This window comes from Cervus canadensis, chromosome 32, assembly GCF_019320065.1.
Source record: "Cervus canadensis isolate Bull #8, Minnesota chromosome 32, ASM1932006v1, whole genome shotgun sequence".
Classification (NCBI taxonomy): Eukaryota; Metazoa; Chordata; class Mammalia; order Artiodactyla; family Cervidae; genus Cervus; species Cervus canadensis.
Genome location: NC_057417.1, coordinates 7,539,250 through 7,564,606, shown reverse-complemented (window position 1 = coordinate 7,564,606; position 25,357 = coordinate 7,539,250). Strand labels below are relative to the sequence as shown.

At 41.6% G+C, this 25,357-nt stretch overlaps 1 protein-coding gene across 20 annotated transcripts in view; it reads left to right on the top strand.

Annotated features, from left to right (window-relative positions):
* RBFOX1 (RNA binding fox-1 homolog 1) overlaps nucleotides 1-25,357 on the top strand; it is a 2,068,635-nt gene that overhangs the window by 2,025,794 nt on the left and 17,484 nt on the right. For 14 of the 20 annotated variants that reach the window (XM_043455526.1, XM_043455531.1, XM_043455529.1 and 11 more), the window contains one exon: nucleotides 22,731-22,783. The exons of the other annotated variants lie outside the window; for them this stretch is intronic. In XM_043455526.1, coding sequence (XP_043311461.1) covers nucleotides 22,731-22,783 — 53 coding nt within the window. The remainder of the gene's footprint in view (nucleotides 1-22,730; nucleotides 22,784-25,357) is intronic. 20 annotated transcript variants of the gene reach the window in all.

Genomic DNA, 25,357 nt, shown 5'->3' with positions numbered 1-25,357 from the left:
TCTCACTGCAAATGCATGACCGCTGGGGAAGGCAGTGCCCTGAAAGTTAGGTCTCACGGTGAAGGTCAGCACGGGGCCGCCAGGACGCACAGTGACGCCTAGCTCATTCTGATCGCTCGGCCTCTCTGCTGAGACACAAAGACGGTGGGTCCCTGCATAGTTGTCTTTCCGTCTCAGTTCCTCTGACAGCACACCCTGCATGCACAAAATATACCCCTTGTACAGCCTTCTCCCGGGCTTCTCTGTAAAATCCTGGACTCATGTAACTCATAGGACGAAAGCCAAGAGAGGATCCCACAGGTTTACCTTGATTTTCAACACCTCAGTTCCCTTTTTTACACCTTTGTACATTCAGGAAAGCATTCCCCTTTGTTGCCTTTTAAGATCCCACCTAAAGGAATATGGGCAGTGTGTCTGGCATTCATAAGGAGAGTCTTTTTGGCAATGCCCAGACCCCGTGCCTATGAACATAAGCCAACATTTATTTGTAATGCATACCACATGTGAAGACTGGCAGCGGAAGGGACTGAAGTAGGTTTAAGAAATGCAGAAGTCAGAACTGGATGGCGGGGGGTGAGGGCTGGGGGTTGGAGGAGCTCTATTACCCATTACCCAGGCTTAACAGATGACTCGGTTTCTGAAATGGCAAGCCACAGCTATTTTCGTATAAGTGCTTTGGAGAAAAAAAAAAAGAAAGTGTGCGTTTCCATATTGAATGCAAATCGTTGGCTCTGTTTTCAGAGGACATAAATGTGAATGTTCAGATGCTCTGCATGCACAAATGTCATGGAGGGTGCTTATTTTGGGTAATGACTCCTTTAATTTAAAACTATGTTTCATGAATAAAACAGTAATGGTAACCGTTTGCATGTGTGGCTGAGGCATGCTGGGTTCGACAGGTAAGCAGGTGGTGTCTTGGACTCGTGAATGGGGCGTGTTGGCAGACTCTGGGTCTCCTCTCGGATTTCTTGTGACTCAGTTCCTCTCTTGCTGTGGTATGCTTTCTCTGCAGTTCCATTCCATTTCTCACAAGATGTATCCTTAGTTCTTTGTAACGACAGACTTCTTCAGAGGTATACGAAAGCGAAAGAAATTCCTGAACCCTCAATATCAGACTTTGAAAACCCCATACATAAAAACTCGTGATCGAATAGCTCTTTGGCAAGACAGAGTTGAGATCTGTTATCTGATTGTATGCAGGTATTATTCCTATAAATTCCTATTATGTTTATAAACAGCCATCGAGAGCTCTCAAGTCTGGAGGGAGCTTCCAGAGAAACCCAAACAATTGTCAGCTCACAGTTCTAAATACTTAAATTATCCAGTTACCCAATCACCAGTTGCTAGGATGCAAAATATGTTTTATGAAAGTTGCTATCTTCAATACACTTTGACACTGAATTAGGGAAATTGAGAGGGTCAAAAAAGCTAATAAAAATGATGACAGTCTTGAAATCCTCAAGATCATTCTACAAATGAAAAGGCTTAATTCTATTAAATTCTGCACACTGCAGATTCACAGAGTGTCAATTGTAATGTGGTTCATCTACAACCCTTAATTATTTTTATGAAAATATCTCTCGATGCTAAATTTTCCAACACCCACTTTGTATATAATTATAATCATAGTAACTTTAGCCTGCTGCATAATTATAAGAATCTTAAACAGATTTATGTCTTTGGTTTTTTTTTTAATCTTGCTTTTCAGTATAAGTGCATCTATCCCCAAGCTGAAAAAAAGGTTAATTACAAAGATATAATTTAAATTGCTTTCTTTAATAAGACCAACATAGACATTTGAAAAAAAAAAAAAACAATGTTTAATACTATTCTTAGATAGAATTACTTGAGGATCTGGCCATCTCCATTTGCATCTGCCTTAAAAAATAAGTTAAAATTTTTCTGCACTTGGGGGCACCGTATATGCAAATGTATGTATGAAATATGTTATTTTAATATTATTAAGATTTCTCACTGGCAACCTGTCCTACTGAAAAATTGCCCTCATTCTTGGTTTGGTAAATCTTGAGTAACTCTGCAATTCCCATTTTGGTGTAATAGTTTCAGTTGAAGAAACCAACTAAACGTCCTCTTGTCCATATAATTGGCCTCTTGCTGTTCATTAAAGAAATTTGCACATTAGGTTCTTTTTGGTTGCTGTGGAAATTGATTACTAGTCCTATTTCACTTGCCACTTATGGAAATATTGCATCGAGAGAAATGCAGACATAGATAAATTACCAGAAAACAATCTCAAAAATTATGTTTCTGGTTTGATTTGTAAAGTGTATTTATGAAACAGTGGTACTTCCTTTTATTGTTAGTAAACAGGTAAAGAGGAGGAAGACCCTTTAAGAGAAGACACATGTTTAGGGGAAAATATGAAATTATCAGAAGAGCTTTCCAGTCAATTAGAGATGGCAAGAATCTAGAATTGTCTCAGGGAAGTTGTGTAATCACTTATTTTACTCCATCACAGGATAATATCAGTAGGGAAGGACTCTTAGTACCTACTTTCTAGAAGACAGGCAGGATGACAAAGAGAAAAGTTTCTTAACCCAAAGAAACTCCTTCAAAATAGGAAATAAAATCAGCAGGAACAGAGAATGTTTGGGTCACACTCACTGGCTGTCAACCTGATCCAAAGAGAAACTGCAACAAATTTTCTCTCTAATCATGAGATTCACTTCTCAGACGTCTTGAAAGGGAAAGAAGTTTGATGTCCCCAGTCGTAGAATTTTACCTTTTATCAGCACAAATTAAGCCCTCATCAAATTAACGATTCAGGGGCCTTTTGGAAAATCTTGGACTCCAATAACCTCAGGAATGGCCAGAAGTTCGTTGATGGCTACCTCGTTAACTCCCTGCCCATCATCTTCTTGGTTAAATGATCACACGATGATTATCTCGGAGTACCCTGGGAGTTTCTTGAATGTAGACCTCCGGAAGGAAGATCATCTGGTGTGGGCAGTGATTTCCCCCCAAAGAAAGAGACCTGACTGGACTAGGTAATTTTGCAGACTCATTGACGAATCGAATGGCAATAGGCAAATGTCTTTCTTGGGCATTTAGGAAAGATTTGGTAAGCCTTTGACTTCACCTCAGATCTTCTAATCTCACTTTGATTTGTGGAAAGCCAACTATCTGGACTCTCGGGGGAGATGGTTTTCTGAGCTTGAACCAATCAAAGCATGGCAGTGGGGCCGATGATCATCTGGTCATTGCATGCCACTTGGTGTTGCTGATGCGTTTGTGGTATGTTCTGGATTGGACAGGTCCATCACCACATTAGCTCGATGAATGGCTTGCTTGAATGAAGCCTGGGGGCAGGCTTCTCTTGATTGACTGGCTCTCGGTTTCTTTGTGTCTTCTGACTTGGTCCTTGTTGCATCTTTGAGCAGCCAAACTGGGAGGCGGGGAGGGAGAGGGGAAGATTTCCTTTTCGATGAATCACGCTACAGGTATTTGGGTAAATGTGTCTGATGTGTACACAGCTTTGATGACAATGTTACCACGCCAAAAAGGCAGACATCCGTCATGCTTGCCCTGCTTGCCGAACATCCTAACATCCCCTAACACACAGTGCATGGAAACAGCCCTCCACATTAGGGCAGAAGGGAACTCAATTCAGACCAGCTAGAGGAGAAACTAATAGAGGCATTCGCTCTGAGATTTCATGACGATCCAGGTGCCCTGCTAGTTACCCTGGACCACTGTTTTCATGGACACTTGCATTTCCGTAAAGATCCTTAAAAGTTAGCAGCTTTTGACCTACGGTAGTAGCCCCAGCCATACAGGTGCCTCTAGACTGAGCAAAAGAGACAGCAAGCAACAGGCTTCTATTTGTTGTTTTATTGTCTACCCTTTTTTTTGTTTTCTGAGACCTTTAAGTTTTTTGGCAACATTAGACTCTACCATATGAAACTGCTATTTTTGTGGGCCCCAAATGGTAGAATATTGGCAATTTCATGTAGCTCAGCTTAATAGAGGGGCTTCCGCAATGACTCAGTGGTAAAGAATTTGACTGTAACTCAGGAGGCACAGGTTTGATCCCTGGGTCAGGAAGATCCCCTGGAGGAGGAAATGGCAACCTACTCCAGTATTCTTGCCTGGAAAAAATCCCAGGGAGAGGAGCCTGGTGGGCTACAATCCATGGGGTCACAGAGTTGGACATGAGCGACTCAGTTGGACTGAGCAACTGACTAATCACAGCTCAATAGAAGCCCAATTAAAATGCCATAATATCAGTATCAATAATCTTGCTCTCTGCCTAGTCATACATATACATATATGTATGTTGTGTGTATATATATTGCTCACATATACCTGTGAAAAATATATGTATACACAACACATACACACACTTCTCTCTTAGGACCTCATGGAGGACTTATATGAGTGTCTAGATAAATAAATCTTAATACAAGGAGGTCAGGATATGCCAAGTTCTGCCAGTCATGAACCCCATGCTAGAACATCTTTTAAATGTGATACTCATAACCTATAAATAACAAGTTATATGTCAGAGAGAAATAAATTAGTAGCCTTTCTTAAAACTCAATAGGAATAAGTAGTCATGTCTTTGGGGTCATGAAGCAGTTGATCTGTAGATCAACTATTTAAAATTATATGGTGGTAGAGATAGATAGGGGCTTCCCTGATAGCTCTGTTGGTAAAGAATCTGCCTGCAATGCAGGAGACCCTGGTTTGATATCTGGGTTGGGAAGATCTGCTGGAGAAGGGATAGGCTACCCACTCCAGTATTCATGAGCTTCCTTGGTGGCTCAGGCGGTAAAGGATTTGCCTACAATGCGGGAGACCTGGGTTTGATCCTTCGGTTGGGAAGATCTGGAGGAGGGAACAGCTACCCACTCCAGTATTCTGGCCTGGAGACTCCCCATGGACAGAGGAGCCTGGCAGGGTACAGTCCATGGGGTCACAAAGAGTTGGACAGGACTGAAATGATATAGCACAGCACAGCATAGAGATAGATACGTACATACACACATAGATGGGTGGATGGATGGATGGATGGAAAGGTAGATAGATGATAGATACATAAGTGGTTAGGTGGATGAATGGAAAGAAAAAGAGAAGAGAGAAAGAGGGAAGAAGAAAGGAAAGAAAGCAAAAAGGAAGGAAGTATGGACAGATAGGAAAAGACCATCTCTCTACGTTCTCATAATCTTTCACAGTAAGCTTAACTCCAGGACACAGAACTAAATCCTTATGTATAACCTTAGTTAGATCTAAACTGAAAAACTAAAGGGATTTGAGTTGATTTCCATTCGTGTGGGTACTCACTGTGTATTTTAGAATGTTTTACTTCCTGGATTTAGATTAAATAGTAGAGAAATGTCATTAAAATAAAGCTAATAATTGCATTTAAAATGATATACCATGTTATGTAGAGTATTTATCAACTCATACAGGCTAAAAGTTAAGGAGTTGCCAGGGTGCAAAACATATGAGCATCGTGAAATGAAAAATTTAATTTACCCTTCAAGTTTTCTTGGTAGAAAGGTTAATTTTTAAATATTGTAATACTTTAGGGACCTCACAATTTTACTCTTTCTTGCTGAAAGTTTCACTTATGGATCACGTGGATTCCTGAATGAGGGTAGACCTTGCAAAAGCAGAGAAAGGAGGGAAGTTTCATAGTCTTCCCTGTTCCTCTTGTGTGAACCGAGTTAGATCAAGGTTGAAACTGTTTCTGGTTAAAAAGCCCCCATTCTTTGTGATGTGTGCGATGAGGGATTTCAGGATCTTATACTAGTGCTTCGTGTGAAGCACTATCTCCTGTGGGCTTCGCAGGTGGCGCTAGTGGTAAAGAACCCGCCTGCCAGTGCAGGAGATGTAGGAGACGGGTTCGATTCCTGGGTCGGGAAGAAACCCTGGAGAAGGAAATGGCAACCCACTCCAGTATTCCTGCCTGGAGAATCCCATGGACAGAGGAGCCTGGCATAGGATCGCAAAGAATCAGACATGACTGGAGCGACTTAACACACGCTATCTCCCACGGCCAGTTCAAGACCAGGTGGCTGCTTCTGATGACATATTTACTGGTTTTCCAGGACGGGAGAAAACCATGGACCATGTAATATTGTGACCAACTCTCTTGTCCAGAGAATGGCCAGACTTTAACCAGGCTTCTTTCGCATATGCTGTGAAAAATAGCTTTTCTTATATGAAAGGATGATAACAGCTTTGCTTTCTCCTTTTTTATTCAGTTTTGTTTTGAATGATCTTCCTCGGCAAAGTGAAAGCTGGCAACTCTATGATAGACTCCATATTATATTTTATTTACATTTTCAATCCTTTTTGAGAAATCCACTGGTGGAAAAGTAGAGTGAGGGTGTTGTAAAACGTGGTGATGCCAACAGTGGAATTCTCAGATGAACGAGGACCCGGGGGCTTAGTTCATGGGTGTCCAGAAGAGGATAGATCCACAATTTAGACCAGGACCCAGGGTCAAAAGGAAGCTATTTGGGACTCACATCCCAACATGTTGAGTTAAAACATGGCAGCAAGCAGTGGCTACTCCTCTGTATCTTTTATTGATAGTGCTCTGCTGAAGTTGTTCTTGATTTTAGCTTTTAATCTTTCCCACTGTTCTCACTCATCCCTTGGGTTTCCCTGGCGGCTCAGACTGTAAAGAAATCCCTGCAATGCAGGAGACCTGGTTTCGATCCCTGTGTTGGGAGGATTTCCTGGAGAAGGGAATGGCAACCCACTCCAGTATTCTTCCCTGGAGAATTCCAGGGACAGAGCAACCTGGTGGGCTAACGTCCGTGGGGTCGCACAGAGTTAGACTTGACTGAGGGCCTAACACTTTCACTTTTACTTTCACTCATCCTGATGAGCCCTTCTGGGTCCTGCAATTAAAAAAAGAAAAAGTTGCTCTGTGAACTTGTAATAAGAATGAGTCACTAATGTCTGTATTTATATCGTTTGCTACTGCAGTGCTCAGAATAGCATGTACAGCTTTCAATTAGAACACTGGGTTGAAAATATACATTCATACATAGTAGTGTATATAATATATTCTTATTTTTTATTTATATTCTCGTCCTTCTTTTTGGCTTAAAGTTTACTTTCTTAACTGGTTCATTTTTTCTTCCCCAGTGACTCAGGGTCCCCTCAGGAAGAGAAAATGAAGCTGATTAGTCTAGACAGCTTTAGGATAACTAGAAAGAAACAGGTACTGTCTGTAAATTTCATTTTCCAAGGTACACAAGCCAGATCAAAATAAATTTTATCAATAAAACTTGCCATATATATGAAAATGCTCCTGTGAAAATGTTCATGAGGTGGAAACAGAGGACTTTGGTACTCTCACTGTTTCCTAAGACTTCTTGAAGTTTAATAGTAGCTGGGCAAACTTTGATGCAGATCATCTCTCTGTGATAATTATAATAATTATTATAAGAACAGTGACAGCAACAATGTCTGTGTTTGGAGCCCTTACTCTGTGATTGGCACTGTTCAAGGTGCTTTATAAACACAGTCAGGGACTTGGCATACCAACCCTATTAAATTGATGTGGCCACCTCCATTTCACAGATGGGGAAGACAAGATTGGGGAAGGATGAAGAAGAGGCTCAGTTCAGCTTGAGAGTGAAGTCTATGCCGTTAGTCCCCAGGCTCTGAGCATCTTAGCAGAGCAACCTTGAGGAGTCATTTCTCGGTCCTCCATCACCACATGTGTGATGGGTTTATTGATTCCACCTCACAGAGTGGCTCAGAGGTTTCAAGATACTGCCTATGAAATATTCAGCACATCAAGGGGACTATATAAAATGTTCTCATTTTTATTTTCATGTTCTTATTTCCATAATCCTCAATTCCAATTTTTCGTATTTTATTTTATATTCCCATAACATCATCCACTAAGAATTTTAAATCTGGAGAGTAAGAGTGAGCTTGGAGGAAACCAAGACGATCTAGGTTATTTTAGTTCCACCTGAATCTGAGCGTTTGAATCTGAGCATTTGAATCTGAGAGTTTGAATCTGAGCATTTGAATCTGAGGATTTGAATCTGTTGTTTCTTTAACCCATTCCAGAGTCAATCAAAGTTTAGGGACGATAAGGATTAAATCTACTCAGCTGATTATGCTGTCGACATGACTTTTAAATAGAATAGGTAGGATTCTGTGCAAATCTAACCCTTTTGAATCCACTGAGTTCTGGAATAACTTGTTTGTTTTGCTTTATTTCTTTTCTTCTTCTTTTTTTTTTTTTAATGGAAAACCATGCATTCAGGGGCTACATAGGTCCTTTAATTTGATCAGTCCTCAGAAGTTCAGATTTTGATAAATCAGGATTTCTTAAAGTGAGCAGTCTTAGGTGACGTTTCCTGCCACTTTTTGAATCTTTTCATCAAGTAGATTTCTCTTTTGAAGTTAATTTTTCGGCAGTTATCTCTTGTCTGTCAGGTAGTACGCAACACATTGGAACAAATGACCTGATCAGGGAAGCAATTTAGTTAGGGCAGCCATATAATGGTCATTTAAGATGGATCGTTTTAAATAAGCCACTTAAGTGATCGTTTAAGACGGGATAATGCATCAGAGAAGGGACGCCCTGTCAGTGATGACGCTAGGACCACAGGCTTCACCTTGGACTATTGAAGGACAAGGAGGACACGTGTGGCCATCCTTAGTGGAACTCCCAGGGCCTGGGCGGGAGAAGCAGGTCCAGGCACGGTGATGTGCACCCCGGGAAATCCGCTATTGGGGTTCAAGTCCAGTGTCTGTCAGTCTAGATCCTGGATCACTTCTGTCCCCTTATACTGTTGTTACAAAGTCAGAGCTACGGCACGTTTGCCACTTCAAATAGTCATAACGAAGATGCAACTTAGTGATTAAAAAGTAAATGGAATTTCATGCTCTCATTTATTTATTTTCCCTATGGATCAATAATTCTGATTGAGCATTCACCGAACAAATTACGATAACTAAGATAATTATATTTTCTGCCAGCCTGCTCTGCAGATGGACAATGATTCTATTTGATGAGGACTGAGATGGCCTGGGAAGAGTGAAGGAGGGAGTGTGTAGTTCTTGATGGTAGCATCAGTGTGATTTGGGGAACTCGTGTTTATGAACACAGAGCCCTCAGTGATGAAAAGTAAGATGTCTGTTACTGATCGATGTATTCCCTGAGTTTCTCATTTTTAATTTATACATATGCAGACACACACACACACACATTGAGAGAAAAAGTGCCCAAATTTTTGTTTCAAGAACCAGTTGCCTTGGGTCCATAACCTGTAATGGCTTCTTAACAAGTGTTAGGCACTGTCGGATGAATATATAATTTAATTGAAGCTGTTAAAAGAAGAAGTAAGCCTGTAATAGTCAACAGACTGGACCAAGAAGGAGTTGGGGAGATATTAAAGGAAATTCCAAACCCAATAGACCATGGCTGTCACAGCCATGTGGGGAGCTGTGTTTGCCAGTGACAAGACAAGATATAACAACTCCTGTGGTCATGTCATGGCCTAATTACATACTTTTCGGGTTGCAGATCATTGACTTGATGGGCCACAAAAAAGCAAATAAAACCTCTCTTTTCAGTAATGTCATCAAGACCCTTCAACTGTGAAGGGTTTAGAGGCAGGTGAGAAAGCCCAGTGCTTTCCAGAGGCCGGGCAGACACCTCTGATGAGAAACTGTACACAGAAGCCTCTGGATCAGCCATTTCCATCGCAAATAAAGATCTTTCCTCATAGAAGACAGTATTCCAGTCAAGTGGAAGGGGACAGGCCGTAGATAGACTCTGGGGCTTCTCAGACGGTGCTAGTGGTAAAGAATCTGCCTGCCAATGCAGGAGATACAGAAACACAGGTTCGATCCCTGGATCGGGAAGATCCCCTGGAGGAGGAAATGGCAACCCACTTCAGTATTCTTGCCTGGAGAATCCTATGGACTGAGGAGCCTGGCAGGACCCTATAGTCCACAGGGTCACAAAGAGTCGAATACAACTGAAGCGACTTAGCACACACACACAGATAAGCTCTGAGCTCATGAAACATTCATGAATGTGACAAAAATTAAACCCCCTCCCCTATGCCTTTTATTTTTTTGGTCACTATCACATATACTAGAAGATCTGTCTTTGCAGGTAAGAGGGAACTTTTCATTAAAAATTTCTAGTATTTCTTTTAACGTTATCAAAGCAAGTTCTGGCTCTTATACCCATGAAGAGAACTTGAATTCTCTTCCAGAAGAACTGACTTCTGTTTACATGTAGACTTTACTTTCATATTTGTGTGTAATACACACCTGTGAACTGTCATTGGACAAAAATAAATAACTTATGATTTTCTCCCTAGGGTAGATCACAGTGATTGACTCTTCTGGAATTAGATTCTCCTCCAAACCATAGTGCATTTCATCTTTAATTAACATCTGAGACATTTAGAGTAGGGACTGCTATCAGAATTTAGGGGGATGGTAGTTGGGTAGGAGGGGCTTCCCAAGTGGCTCAGTGGTAAAGAATCAGCCTGCAACGCAGGAGACACGGGTTCGAATCCTGGGTTGGGAAGATCTCCTGGAGGAGGAAATGGCAACCCACTCCAGTATTCTTGCCTGGGAAATCCCATGGACAGAGAAGCCTGGCAGGCTACAGTCCATGGGGTCAGGAGAGTTGGACACGACTTAGCAACTAAACCACCACCACCAGTTGGGTAGGAGAGACATTGAGGGAATTGCAATAGCTAACTTGTCCATGCTCTCTTTGTTCCCAGCTTATTCTTGCTACATAATAATCAATGCTTGGATCAATCAATAGATTTGGGGGAGAAGATTCAGAATCAAAACCAAACAGCTTTTTCCCTTCATTATCGTAATCACTTAGATTGAAATGCCTTGGCCTGAGAGTCTAGAAATGCATCACATGTCTGATAACCTGAGTCAGTGGTTCCCAGTGTTTTTGCTGCTGTGGAATTTCTTTAAAAAGAAAACTAGGATTTCTGGATGCTCCTAGCATCCTTTTAATCCCTCTAGCATCCTTTTAATCCCTCCTTTCATGGGCCAATGTTGTCATTTGAAATTTGATTGCGTTAAAAGATGAGAGACTTCCCCCCACACACCATTTCTACATGGTTAAAGGGTTTGTGGATCACTTCTAGACACTAGAATAGGAGCCCACATGGTGGGGCTGGGGACACATGAAAAATGTGTCCTGGAAAATATTAGTTCCATTGCTTTCCCAGAATGATAATTTCTCTGCTGCTTTGTTTTTTTTTAAATTGTTTTCTTTAACATCTTTGACTTGAACTTAACAAACAACAGGGAAAGAAGTACTTCCCTTATTCTGTTCTAATTTCAAGGTTAGAGGGGTTCACACTTAGGGTCCTTAGACACTTGCAGTGCAAAGCGTGATTCCTTGACCAACCAAATTCCAAATTGGCCTCACCAGGAACTTGTGAGACACGCAGACTATCAAGCTCCACTTGAACCAGAATCTACACTTTTAAGATCCCAGGGAGATTTGTAGGTGATTTGTGAGAAGCACGATTCTCGAGGTGCTTCAGTTCTACCCCCGTAGGCGTTCCCAGGTGGCACTAGTGGTAAAGAACCCCCCTGCCGGTTCAGGAGGTACAAGAGATGCAGGTTAGATCCCTGGATCAGGAAGATGCCCTGAAGGAGCAAATGGTAGCCCACTCAGGTACTCTTACTTGGAAAACCCCACGGACAGAGGAACCTGATGGGCTACAGTCCATAGGGTCACAGGGAGTCGGACATGACTGAAGCGACTTAGCATGCACACGGGCGGTAAACGAGGTTCACTCTGGGTTCTCCCTCCACAAGTCTTGCACGTGCAAGAGAGTTTGTCTTTGTAACGTGTTGATTACTGACTATCTCCTCTCTGCTCTCTCCCTTCTTCAAGGAGAAGGTCAGAGTTGCCCGAGATTGGTTGGCCCTCACGATCCATTTTGTTATGACTTCCTCCCTCAGCTATCCTAGGGCCACCAGTCATCATTTTCTTTACCCCAAAGATCCAAAGCTAATCAGAATGATTCTGTGCTGTTAATAATATCTCCTCATGGGTTGTGTATAACTGTAGACTCTCCCTGTGATAAAACTTACCCTGGAAAAGTCATGTCAGACTCCTCTTACGTTTATGGAGCCCCTGTTTTGCCATCTGCTCAAGACAGAGTATACCAGTTAGAATCAAAAAGAGGCAAAGGTAAACACTCACTGTTTTATCAACTGCAAAAAGGTGGTGAAAAGCATGGTGTTATCAATAATTTGACGATTGACAGGTTTTTTAGGGCATACATAGTTGAGGGCGTCCCTGGTGGTTCAGCAGTAAAGAAGCCACCTGCATTGCAGGAGATGCGGGTTCAATTCCTGGGTCAGGAAGATCCCCGGAGTAGGATATGGCACCCCACTCCAATATTCTTGCCTGGAAAATCACATGGACAGAGGAGCCTCGCGGGCTACAGTCCATAGGTTCGCAGAGTCCGACACATCTGAGCAACTAAGTGCACACACACACACACACACGGTTATTTGAAATTATTGAGGGACTTCCCTGGTGGTCCAGTGGTTAAGATTTCACCTTCTAATGCTGGGAGTGTGCAGGGAGCTGGGATCCCACATGCCTGTGGCCAAAAAAAAAACTAAAACGTAAAACAGAGGCAGTATTGTAACAAATTCAATAAAGACTTCAAAAATGGTCCAAATCAGAAGAAGAAAGCATTGAATATATATGGACAAAACCAACTAATTAAATCCATCTGAAAGGACAGATCGTTTTTAGCCGAGGCAGTCTTTCAGGACCCACTGTAACACTAACATGCTGGGAACCTGTGGCTTCCTCAACTTGTCATTGCCCTGGTCAGGAGGTAAAGCGGGGTGTCTCACACTCCTTGTGCCTACTCTTTGACTGGTGCCTGTATTGGCCAATCTTTGCTGATTCACCTACAGATTACCATCAGAGAATGAGATATTTAGAGCCTGAATCTCAGTTCGTAAGTTCCTTACTACACGAGATAGTAGTGGCAAGCTAATTGACCCTCCACTGTCTTATCATTAAAGGGGTGGGGGGGCGGGTAGTGAGTGATGCCTGCCTCCTTGAGTGGTTGTGATAATTAATTGTGGTCATGAAGAGAAAGCTCCTTGCATAGCACTGATGCTCAGTAACACTCAGGATATTATCATCAACATCACCATCCTTATTATTATCAACAGCATCACTAAACTAGGAGCATAATTTGTTTTCTTGACTCAAAAACGAATCCTTTCCTGTGGCAGCAGGTTCTCTGAGTCAGAAAGTTTTGCCTCTAGAAGATTTTTTTGTTGGCTTTTCAATCTTGACTTTCATCCTAGAAACATGAAAACACATTGACCTGAAATTGGCCCAGAGAGTAGAGCTTAAATGTCCTCACCCCAGGCAAAGAGAGGTGACTCTGTGTAGTGATGGATATGTTAATTAGCTTGATTGTCATACTCGTTTCACGATGTACATGGGTATTAAGTCATCACTTTGCACATCTTTTAAAAAAAAAAGCACTTTGTACAGCCTGGTTATAAACAATTTTAATTTGTCAATCATATCTCAAAATTGGGGGAAAAAATAGATTGGGCAAAAATGTTTTGAAGGAAGAAGCAACTGGGAACCTTGTGATCAAACAGCCTCTACTTCTGTTCCTCTTTCTCCTGGATTATTTCTTCTTTTTTCATGTCCAAGGGGGGAGCTGTCAGGCTCCCAGGGGAGCATCAAGTTCGTAGGAAAAAACAATCGGTTCTCCCAATGTAGACCCTGCCCCCAAACCAACATGGCTTCAAAGAGTCAAAAAAAAAAAAAACCAAACCTGCCTATGTTGTCCTTTTCCCATCATACTTGATGAGGTGTCCAATGCTGTGGTGGTAGTGGGTTTTCGGAATTCCCAGGGATTAGAATGTTTCTGGAACTTTCCACCATCAGCTCCCTTTGTTTTGCCCACAACTCCTAGGTGGACCCAGACCATCTCAGTGTGGCCTCTCCACCATCCAGAGGTTCAGCCTGGACCCCCTGTGCTTCTCCTGAGCCTCCAGGAGCTCGGAGACCCCCTCCTCAATACTAGGTGGCTTCTCCCAGCACAGCGGTCCCCAACCTATTCAGTGTCAGGAACTGATCTCATGGTAGACCGTTTTTCCACATCCGGGGGTGGGAGTGGATGGTTTGGGGATGATTCAAGCGCATTGCATTTATTGTGCGCTTTATTTCTCTTATTATTACATCAGCTCCACCTCAGATCATCAGGCATTAGATCCTGGAGGTTGGGGACCCCTACTTTAGAGAGTAATACATGCTGTTCAGAGAATCTGCCAGACCCATTTCCAACCTGTGATTGGTACCCCACTGTGCTCTTGTTTGCCTGCCCAATGAAAGCTGAGGTGGAATTTTACCTTCCTGAAGGTTGCAGACGCCTGTAAAATGACCTACAACCTCAAAAGATTCTTAACTATCCCCACTTGCCCTAAAACCACAGAAGCCCAGGACTTAACAACACAAACAGCCAATGTCTTTGTGGAGGGAGAGACGCTTACAGTGTTCATGAGTCCATGCAGCTGAAAAAAGAAATGTCTTCCCCCAAATGGGCTTCCCTAGTGGCTCAGACAGTTAAGAATTTGCCTGCAATGCAGGAAACCCAGGTTTGATCCCTGGGTTGGGAAGATCCCCTGGAGAAGGGAAAGGCTACCCATTCCAGTATTCCTGGGAAACCCATTGGACAGAAGAGTCTGGTGGGCTACAGTCCTCGGGGTTGCAATGAGTCAGACATGACCGAACAATAATACACACCCCAAACAAATTGCTTTCCCATTCATGTTCTCATTGATCTGCACATATATATACCAAAAAAAAAAAAAAAAACCTAAGAGAGGGCTGTGTGTGTGTGTGTGTGCGCACGTGCAAGTGCAAGTGCAAGTGTGCTGTTTGTTCCCATTTTCCAGATGAGAAAACTGAGGCCCAGAAAGATGAAATGATTTTTCTATTGGAACGCAGCTTGTGTGTGACCAGGCCCAGCTTCCAGACTCTGCTAGTTCTCTTTCACTTTAGCTGAGAAAAGCAGTGCAGTGGGAACAAGGGAGAGTATTAAATTTTGGAGAAACTAATATTACAGAAGAGGGCTGTCCTCAAGGTCTCCAGGAAATGGAGGTGCCCTTGCGTTTGAGTGTCTATAACTCAAGAGGTTTGGTGAGGAAGATTCAAACAGGGGACAGATTCGCGGGACTTAACTCCTTTCACATTAAACTTTTTAATGTATGCAATGTTAGTGTAGGAACTGTTGCTCCATGAAATAGTTTTGAATGGGTGTGAATGCATTCCTCTTTTTAAAAATATCAGGATAGGCCATTTCAGAGGAGTCTATAGTCAATCTACTTATTTGCTTGCTTTTTGTACTTCATCTTGATTCTACATGATGTACATATGATTTTATATATATATAAAACAACAGGGCAGGGAAAAATATGAATCTGAATGGAATTTGTACAGTTCTGGAACTTTAGAACTGAGTCAGTGGGGGGAGAGAGGTAAAATACTGATAACAAGCAAATCAGTCTTCCTTTCAAGGTGATAAAACTAAAATATAAATTAGATTATGAGCTTCGAGATAGCCAAGCCCAGTAATAGACATTTCTCAGTGGTTTAAAGACCATGAGCATGGCATCAAATTCCTTAAGCTTAGCTGGCTGCCTGGTCCATCGCAAACCCTCATTGAGAATCTGAGGAGAGAATGAGTCACATCAGTAAACTATTTAGCAAAGATACCAAGTAGAACTGTAGTAGGAGCATCTTTTGTCTGCATATTATATTTATGCCGGAAGCAATCATGGCTGGATTCTCCAAGATTCCAGCAACTTTTTAAATATGACCAACAACCTGATTAGTGTTCCTTTCTACCTGAATTTTATGTGTCAAAAAAGAATCATCCAGTAAGTATAGTTATTTAAAAATTAATAACTATTAAATATATTAAACAATGTATTAATTACAAATGCCAATAATTAAAATATCAAGAATTATAAATGATGGAAATCAACAGTAGCACAATTTAATTTAAAAAACAAAAGAAGATGCAATTCTTATTTCCTGTAAAGGCAGGGTACCTATGTTCAGAGAACATATGTGAGAAATTAGTTCTCAGTGCTGGCAGACACATTAGAAACACCTGTGTGGCTTTTTGGACCTACCTGGGTACCACTCTCCAGAATTCTGACTTAAATGATTGGTTCTGGTCATGGGTATGTTATATTTTAAAAGATGGTCTGATCATTGAAAGAAAAAGTGTTAGTCACTCAGTCATGTCGTGTCCGACTCTTAGCAACGCCATGGACTGTAGCCCACCAGGCTCCTCTGTCCATGGAATTCTCCAGGCAAGAATAGTCGAGTGGTTTGCCATTCCCTTCTCCAGGGGACTTTCCCAACCCAGGGATCAAACCCAAGCCTCCTGCATTGCAGGCAGATTCTTTACCATCTGAGCCACCCTGGTCATTGGTATTTTGTATTTTTTAAAAGAATCTCAGAGTACTATCAGGAGAACCTCTACTTTATAACTAACAGATACCCTGGAACTTGCAGATTGAATTAAATTAACTTTGTCCATTGCCATCTTGGGGCTGACATCTGTCAGACCCGAAGACTCCCTTCTCAGGCTGAAGGGATCTTTAGAAGATAGCCTTGAAGGATTTTAATCACATACCTGTGTGTCTCTGTGTGTTAGAGTGAATATTCATTGCATTGGATACAAGAGGAAACTCCTTGTGAGTGGCATTAAGTATGAGTTTTGTGTAACAATAGAGACAAACATTAAAAGGCCAAAGAAGGGTAAATGACCAGCACCTTTAACAGTAAAATTTAAAACTAGTATTATTTGATCTCCCGTCTGGCCGTTCCCTCCACCCCGACCGGGCAGGAAGATTTCTTTGTATCTTATTCATACCTAACCCCTCACATTCCCCCCCAGCAACCCTGGCTGGCTATTATTTTCATTTGACTCTTAGAATTCAGTCGTGGGTGGTTTGTCGAAGAAAAGACAATTGCCAAGAGATGAGATTTAGCCTAAGATGAAAAGCAAAATATTAAGGATAATATAGCAAGTTCCAGGACTCATTTATGTGTTCCCACCAGCAGAGTCAGATCCAGAGTCTAGGTGGCCGGTCTGTGCAGCGGTGCCCAACCTTTTTGGCACCAGAGACAGTTTTGTGGAAAACGGTTTCTCCATGGATCGGGGTATTGTTGGGGGATGGTTTGGACATGATTCAAGTGCATTACATTTATTGTGCACTTTATTTCTATTGTAATGACATCAGTTCCACCTCAGATCATTAGGCCTTAGATCCCAGAGGTTTGGGACCCCTGAACTATGGAAATCATCGTAAAACATCATGAAGTTTGGTAATAGATTAAAAGAGAGAAAGACTATGAAAAAAATAGACAAGTCACACCCATTATTGACTCCATACCCTTTGTGGGAGCATCCCTGAGAAGAATCTTAGACAGTGAATGAGACCTGGGGTCTTGGAATCTAAAAAAACAGAACAGATGAATGTATATAAATAAACAGACTCACAGATCTAGAGAATAGTGGGGAAAGGAAGAGAGGAGGGGTAAAATAGGGATATGGGATTAATAGATACAAACTACTATGTATAAAAAGAAATAAGAACAAGGATATAGTATAAAGTATGGGATACTTAGCCATTATTTTATAATAACAGTACATGGAGTCCAATCTATAAAAATACTGAATCACTATGTTGTACACCCTAAACTAATATAATATTGTAAATCAGCTATACTTTAGTTATAAATAACAGAATAAAATATCAAGATATCTTGATTCTAATTTTTGTATTAAAAAAAAAAAAAAAAAAAAAAAGGCTCAAGAGTCTTGACCCAATGCAGCTATCTCCAGAGTTTACCTCCATCCCTTAACATCTCATTCACATTACATGACCTTTCTCTGTCTCTGTTACCTCATCTGTGGAGATGGGGAGGATAAGAGAGATTGTCAGGGAAAATAGATGGATGAATCCATACACACAGCACTCAGCAATGACCTGTCATGGATACACGCTCCATCAGTGTTAGTTAGTGGCCTTTTGGTATCCACATTCCAAAGGATCAAGATGAACACAGCCTTCTGTCTTGTGCTCTGTAATCGACTATTTCCTCATTTTTCTTAAATTAGCCATCTTCTCTTCTTCCACAAAGCCTCACTGTATCCAACAGTCTTCTGGGAAAGGTGGGCTTTGAAGCGAAAATGAAAATGAATTTACAAGAGATGGTTCAGCAAGTTTTCCCAAATTTCTCCATGGTAAAAAATTACCCAGGACCACAGTTCCCTCCCTGGAGGTATTGTCCAGATAATCAGACCTCCCTCCTGGCAATTCTCACGCAGGTGGTCAGGGTTGAAACCCAGACATCCATATTTTTTAACAAGCATTCTAGGTAATTGTCTTTGGGGAAGTTTGAGACATTCTGGAGTAGAGGGAGGGGTCAAAAATGGGGACGAATTATAGGTAAAAGAAAAATGGAAAAGAGAATTAGATGCAGACTTATTAGGGAAAAAATGGAAAGACCCAACCAAAATGAGCTTGAGTGAACCCATTGGGAAGAAGAGGAACAGAGAAGGAAGCAAAAACAGAGAGCATGATATTATGGCCGCTTTTCATCAGCTTCTCCTGCAGAAATGAGGTTTAAAGTTCATTATCTGAGAAGGCTTTCAGAAAGTAAAAGTAACCAGTCCTGGGTCATGTGTGATTTTCTATGATCCGGCCTCAGAAACCATGCAACTAGGTTGTCTCAGAGACCAGCACAGCAGGTGGCAAAATGGAAGTTGCAAGAGAAGCAAAATCGATGACTGATTCGGTGTTCCAGCCCCCTTTCTGCTCTGCATTTGTAGCATCCCCAGTGCTTTGCAGCCATGACTGAGCAACCATGCCTCTTTCCAGACTCAGTCCCAGACCGATGAAGTCAGGACCCACCCAAGCAGAGTTCAGCTATCCCGGGGCAGTGCTAGTGGCAAAGAACCCATCTGCCAATGCAGGAAAGGGGTCAAATCTCTGGGTCAGGAAGATCCCCTGGAGGAGGGCATGGCAACCCACTCTAGTATCCTTGCCTGGAAAATCCCCTGGACAGAGGAGCCTGGTGGGTTTCAGTCCATAAGGTCGAAAAGAGTAGGTCAGGACTGAAGCAACTTAGCACAAGTGAATCTAGGAGAGCTTCCCTGGTGGATCAGTGGTAAAGAATCTGCCTACCAAACAGGAGACATGGGTTCAATCCCTGGGTCAAGAGGATCCCCTGGAGAAGGAAATGGCAACCCACGCCAGTGTTCTTACCTGGAGAATCCCGTGGTCTGAAGGAGCCCGGAGTGCTGCAGTCCATGTGGTCACAAAGAGTCAGTCATGTCTCAGACTTAGACTTAGTGTTGCTACTTAACATCAGCATAAATCTAGGAGCCCCCAAGGTGAGATCAGTCAACTAGACAAGTGCTTCTCTCTTGGCTGTGTAATACACTCACCTGGAGATCTTTAGAAACTACTGATGCTCGAGACCCACTCCCAGAGCTACCCATTTAATTGGTCACTAGGCTTTCTAGGAGCTCACTAGGGGTTTACTCTGTCCGGCCAAGGTTGAGAAAGATTCTGCCAGGCTTAATCATTGACAATCACTGAACAACCCAGTTGGCTGAAAAATCAGGTCCAACTGTGTTTGACGTTTACATCCTCAGGTCTGTGTCAAGAGTCAAGAGCAGATTAGGATTAGCAAAAGGAGACAGGCCCCAGGCCAGCCTCCTTTCCCCTCTTAAGAGTTGACCCGGATGTCCAGAGCATACCTGGGTTGCTCTGATCACTGAGTTTTCCTGTCATTTGGAGCACAGTGGACTGCTCTGCTTTGTTAATCTCTTCGATCACACCTCTCTCTGGTCATTTGGAGTAAATGCTTTTACCGAGAGGGTCGTATCATTTATGGGCAATCTAAGATAAATAGTTTATCTTCAAGTTAAAGTAGGGAGAAACAGAACCACATTAAAATGTCCTAACAGAGGAGGCAGGGTGTCCCAGGTGGCTCTGTGGTAAAGAACCCCCCTGTCAATGCTGGGGACCCAATCCCTGGGTCAAGAAGATCCCCTGGAGAAGGAAATGGCAACCCGCTCCAGTATTCTTGCCTGGGAAGTCCTGGCGGGCTACAGTCCATGGGGTTGCAAAAGAGTTGGACACAAGTTAGCGACTAAACAACAGCAGCAGAGGGGACATAGACACCACGATGAAACCTGCCCCTTCTTCTCCTAAAATTCCTCTGTTGACCTGATACGTGGGGTACCCCTTGCCAGGCTCTTATTTGCCAGGCATTTTCTATTAACTGTGCTCATAATCAATTGATGAAAAAAAGTGTAGTTTAGAGGGGGAAGTGATCACACAGGCTGACTCCAGGGAATTAATGAGCTCTGTAAAAACACACTTTTCTGAGACATTAGGATAGACTTCCTGGGATGTAGGGGGATTGCTTGTATAGATTAAAAAAATAAAAGTCAGTACAGAATTAATACATCTGAATGGCTACTGCTTTTTAGATATATGTTTATATATCTTTTTTTTTGGCATTGCTGCAGAGTCCATGGCATATTCCTTAAAATAACACTGTTGATGATAACTCTAAACTCTAAACTTTGGCTTGATTTGATAGTCCGAGGTCATCTGAGGCAACTCTTTTGAAGACAGTGAGTCATCAACAGGAGTAGTTGCCTGTGTTTGGAAATTTACTCAGGAATCAATGGCACTGAAAAAGCCAAACATTAGTTGTTTTTTTTTTTTTTTAAAAATAAAAGAATAAGAAAAAAAAGAATATGGAAAAAGGATAGCAGTTTTTTTAAAGAGAAAATATATCATGTCAAAAAAAGAGGGCTATGAAGGACAATCATCATATTTCCTAAAAATCTGGTACAATTAAAAAAAAAGGGTCAAATTTCTTTATAATCATGCTTGTAGGCTGTATTTTTTACAAAGGGTCTCTCTTCATTAGATCATTTTTTTTTTTTTAAATTTCTGTTGTTTGCCTCTCGTGGTTTTCCTGGAGTTTAGCATGCTTGACAGTCCCTTAGGGAAAATTCAGAGGAGAGATTCAAGGTAGTACTGTCTTTAGGATGAGTGAGTAGGGATGCAATGGAGCCACCTCATGAATGAGGCCCTGCCTCGTAGATAAGTGAATAGCTGTTCCAAAGAGCTTGTCTCTTTGGATAAACCAGATGACCCTTCTTGGTTACTGTAGCTTCTTCTTATGGATGTGCTAGAAACAAAGGTCCTTCCAAAGTGCTTGTTTTGTCCACCCAATAATATATTTGTAATTTGAGCTATCCATGTCTTATGCCTCTAGAGTCAGTCCAAGGTGAGCAAGTCAAAACAGATATTCAACTCAAGCATCTTCATTTTCAGGGATATTAAGTTTACTGCTCCTCAAACCTTGAAAATTTGATGCCAGGTAATGATGGGGCCCGAAAAGTTTGTGTCAGAGCTGAAAGATAGTCAACGACACTGACTTTGTTTTAAGAGAGGTAATAAATGAACTTAGTTATGACTTTTATTATGGTGGGTGAGAAATATATGCTGTCCTCAGACCATGTATGAGTTTTGTTAAGATTTCATTGGCATGGCAATGATGAGACTCTTCAGCTGAATGTTAGATTCTAGTGAATTTCCAAGTGGTAGCTCTATGTATATTCCAGGGAGTTACCTTTTGCAACAGAAAAACTTTCTTAAGATGTTTTAAGGGATGCTCAATCACTAGACCAATCAAACTAAAATGCATTTATCTTGGTTCTCAATGATTCCCATGCACAGAAGACGCTAACAAATGAGAATTAGAAGCCTCAGTACTCCTACCTCTGAGGCATTTAAGAGCCTTGCTGATCTCATTGGAACATTTTTGTAATCTGCCTGACACAGATGTTCTTATTTCTGGAGAAACAGACAGTACCTCTGGATTAAAATACATTGCCTTGTGGAAATGCCACAGTTGGAAACATCTTAAGAGACTTTTATCATCTTTCTGGATTTATTAAATCAAAGTGAAATAGCATTTTCCCTTTTTATTTTCTTTTTTAATACTGCATCATTAAAAATAATTTGGCAAGACAGGGTTTATTTCAATTGATGAGTTCTCTTACCTTCTTTATGTAGCAAGCCTCATTTGGTGAGAAAATTATTATCCATAACATGATACCATTTAACGTTCTCTTCAGAAATGATGGCATTGCTTTTTCTTTCCTTTAAAAAAATTTTAATATTATATTATAATAGTAATAAAGTCTGGAATTGTATGATTTTCCTAGCTAGTTGCAGTATACTCTTTTTCTAATAGTCTATTTTTTTTTAAGCATAGTCTCCTTTGAGTGTAAGAAATCCATAGAAGCTCAGTTTGAAAAACCCTAAGCCTTAGAAACCCACCCTGGCATGATAACATGTTAGTAACACATAGTATTAATATCTCATGCAACAGCTATACATGGTCCATGTTCTGACATCACCATGATTTTGTGGAAGGGTTCCCTCGCATGCCTGTTTCATGATCTTCCTAAACTCTCCAAGCCCACGATAGCAACACATTTCCTTGCAACATCCATTCAAACTCAGCACCCTTCCCTTACCTCATCTGACTACATCGAACCAATTGGCAGAGAGCGCATTTCCCCCTGAGCGAGCAGTATTGTGAATTTTATCTTCTCTTCCAGAAATCAGTTCGTCTTCGTTGCAGCAGATGAAATTTCTTGTAACACCTCTGCAGGTAACAAACATTGCTACTTCTTGGTGCATCCATCCGACTCTCAGTATCCTTTGTTTTCTTTTATTCCCTTCACATGCTGCAGTCGGTCACGCTAGCAAGTTGAGTTTAAAAAAAAAAAAGTCATATCTTTGGAGTATAGCTGGAGCTTTTAGGCTCTGCTGTCTAAAAAGACAGTAGGCGTTTTGCTAACTTGGATGTTTTATTTCCGGTTTTAATAATACATGATCCAGAAAAGTAAGACTATATTGAATGAAGCCACAATAAAATATTACAGTATAATCAGTGCTCTTAACATTAAAATACTGAATAGGGGAGATTTTAGGCACACAGACATGGGACTTCTATGTTTTGGGACGTATTATGTCTGGGTTCACATGGGTTTCTATGGGATTATTTGGGATCTTTATGAAATGACTGTTATATATTATAGGTCCTAAAAGACTGAATCTATAAAGCTGGAGGCATTGGGGAATATAATAATCTCTGTCTTATAAGAAGAAGATCTTCATTCCATTAGTTAAAGATCTATTTCCTTTCTTTTAACACATATTACAAGTAGGAGGGCATGAGAGAGACAGAGTCTTCTGTTTTTAAAATCAGTCAATTGGCAGGTGGAAATTGCCCAGTTGCATGGTATGTCCATCAAAATAACGCCTGTCTTTTTGCTTTGATGTGGTTCAGAACAGTTGTGTTTGGACTTTCATTAGTATGAAATTACTTGATTAAATGTCAAGATAGGTGAGTTGCCTTAACTAACAACAGAATTCTTTTATTTACTTATTTATTTTGCTTTTAAGCCTAAACTATGACGGAAACAATGACTAGGAGATCTTACCAATGTGTTGCTTTTAGCCAAGAAGGGAGGAAATGACAACTCATCGCCATGTCATTGAGTGTGCCTTGACCTTCAAAAGCATACATTAAGCAGAGCCCAACATATAGACACTCATCTGTCACCAATCACGTGCTATCCATAGAATGGTGAACAAAGGCATGTTTGTAGCACTTCACCCTCTGCTTAGGGTCTTTGGAGAGAAAGACATCAGGGGAGCAGGGAGAACTAGAAACAGGCGCCCAGCCCTCCCTGATTTCATTGATAGTTTCAGTCTCAATATTTTTAATGGGTTACAGTCTTCCCCTGGGAGAGCCTGAGATATGCATGCTCATATGTTAAAGCGCTAGCTCGCAATCTTCCTAGAAAACCCTGCTCTTTCCCTTCTAACCCCTAGCCTCAAATATCTCTATTTCTCCTTGTGAGAGATGGTGAATTCACTAATGCCTAATGATAGAAGGTGGGGAGTCCTATTGCTGGAGTTGGGGGTGGGGGTGACTCTGGGAAAAGAGTCACTTAACCTTTGCAGAACCTACAGAGAGAATGGAGCGTGCGACTGAAGGGGAAATCAGCTTGGGGTGGGGAGGAATGTTGGCTTAAAATGTTAATGAGCATCCTTTGTGGCTGGGCTGGTCATCCAGAGCCTCCATCCTCCCCGTGAGCCTGAATGCATGTTCCAGGGTGTCTTAGGCTCTATTTTGACTTCATAAGTCAAACACTGCGAAGTTACCACCTAAGAGGTAGATATCGATTTTGCCCTGTGACTTAACAAACCCTGCCTTGTAAGCAAGTGGTCTGCATACAATACGTCGAGGAGAAGCTGCAGATAATGAAAGTTTGCCCGAGTCGAGAGAGTGTTTTCGCCTACCTTGTCTAATTTAGGATGGCTGCTCCGTAAATTCTTAATGAATTGCTATTGATCAAATTTCAAATTGAGAGAGATATCCCTGTGGCTTTGATGGCCATATTAATAATATGTTGTATGCTTCATAAGGTTCAATTTGAACTCTGAATTTTGAATCAAGCGTGAAAAAGGAGACACCCATATCCATCAAATGTGAATTATCTCCTAGCCAGATCACTCTCCTCACAGAATGAAAATGAAAAATCAGAACTGTGCAGTCAACAAAGGTTGTGACTCATGGTTTCAATGAAGTCTTGCTCACAGGCTGGAAAAAACCCAGGGCACCCACACCCTAAGCAACCCAACCATCTGGAGTTCTCCCCTCTCTATATAGAACAACACTCCTTGTTGTTCAGCCGCTGTCATGTCTGACTCTTTGTGACCCTGTGGACTGCAGCACACCAGGCTTCCCTGTCTTTCACTATCTCCCAGAGTTTGGTCAAACTCATGTCCATTAAGTTGATGATGCCATCCAACCATCTCATCCTCTATTGCTCCCTTCTCCTCCTGCCCTCAGTCTTTCCCAGCATCATGATCTTTTCCAATGAATCAGCTCTTTGCATCAGGTGGCCAAAGTATTGGAGCTTCAGCTTCAGCATCAGTCCTTCCAATGAATATTCAGGGTTGATTTCCTTTTGGATAGACTGGTCTGATCTCCTTTCTGTCCAAGGGACTTTCAAGAGTCTTCTCCAACACCACAATTTGAAAGCAGCAATTCTTTGACGCTTACACTCCTTAGGGTGGGGTCTGTTGAATCCTCATGTCCCCTGGATTTCAGTATTTGACCCCAAGAGGCAACTTATCCTATTTAAATGGGGGGGGAAAGGCGATTGATAAA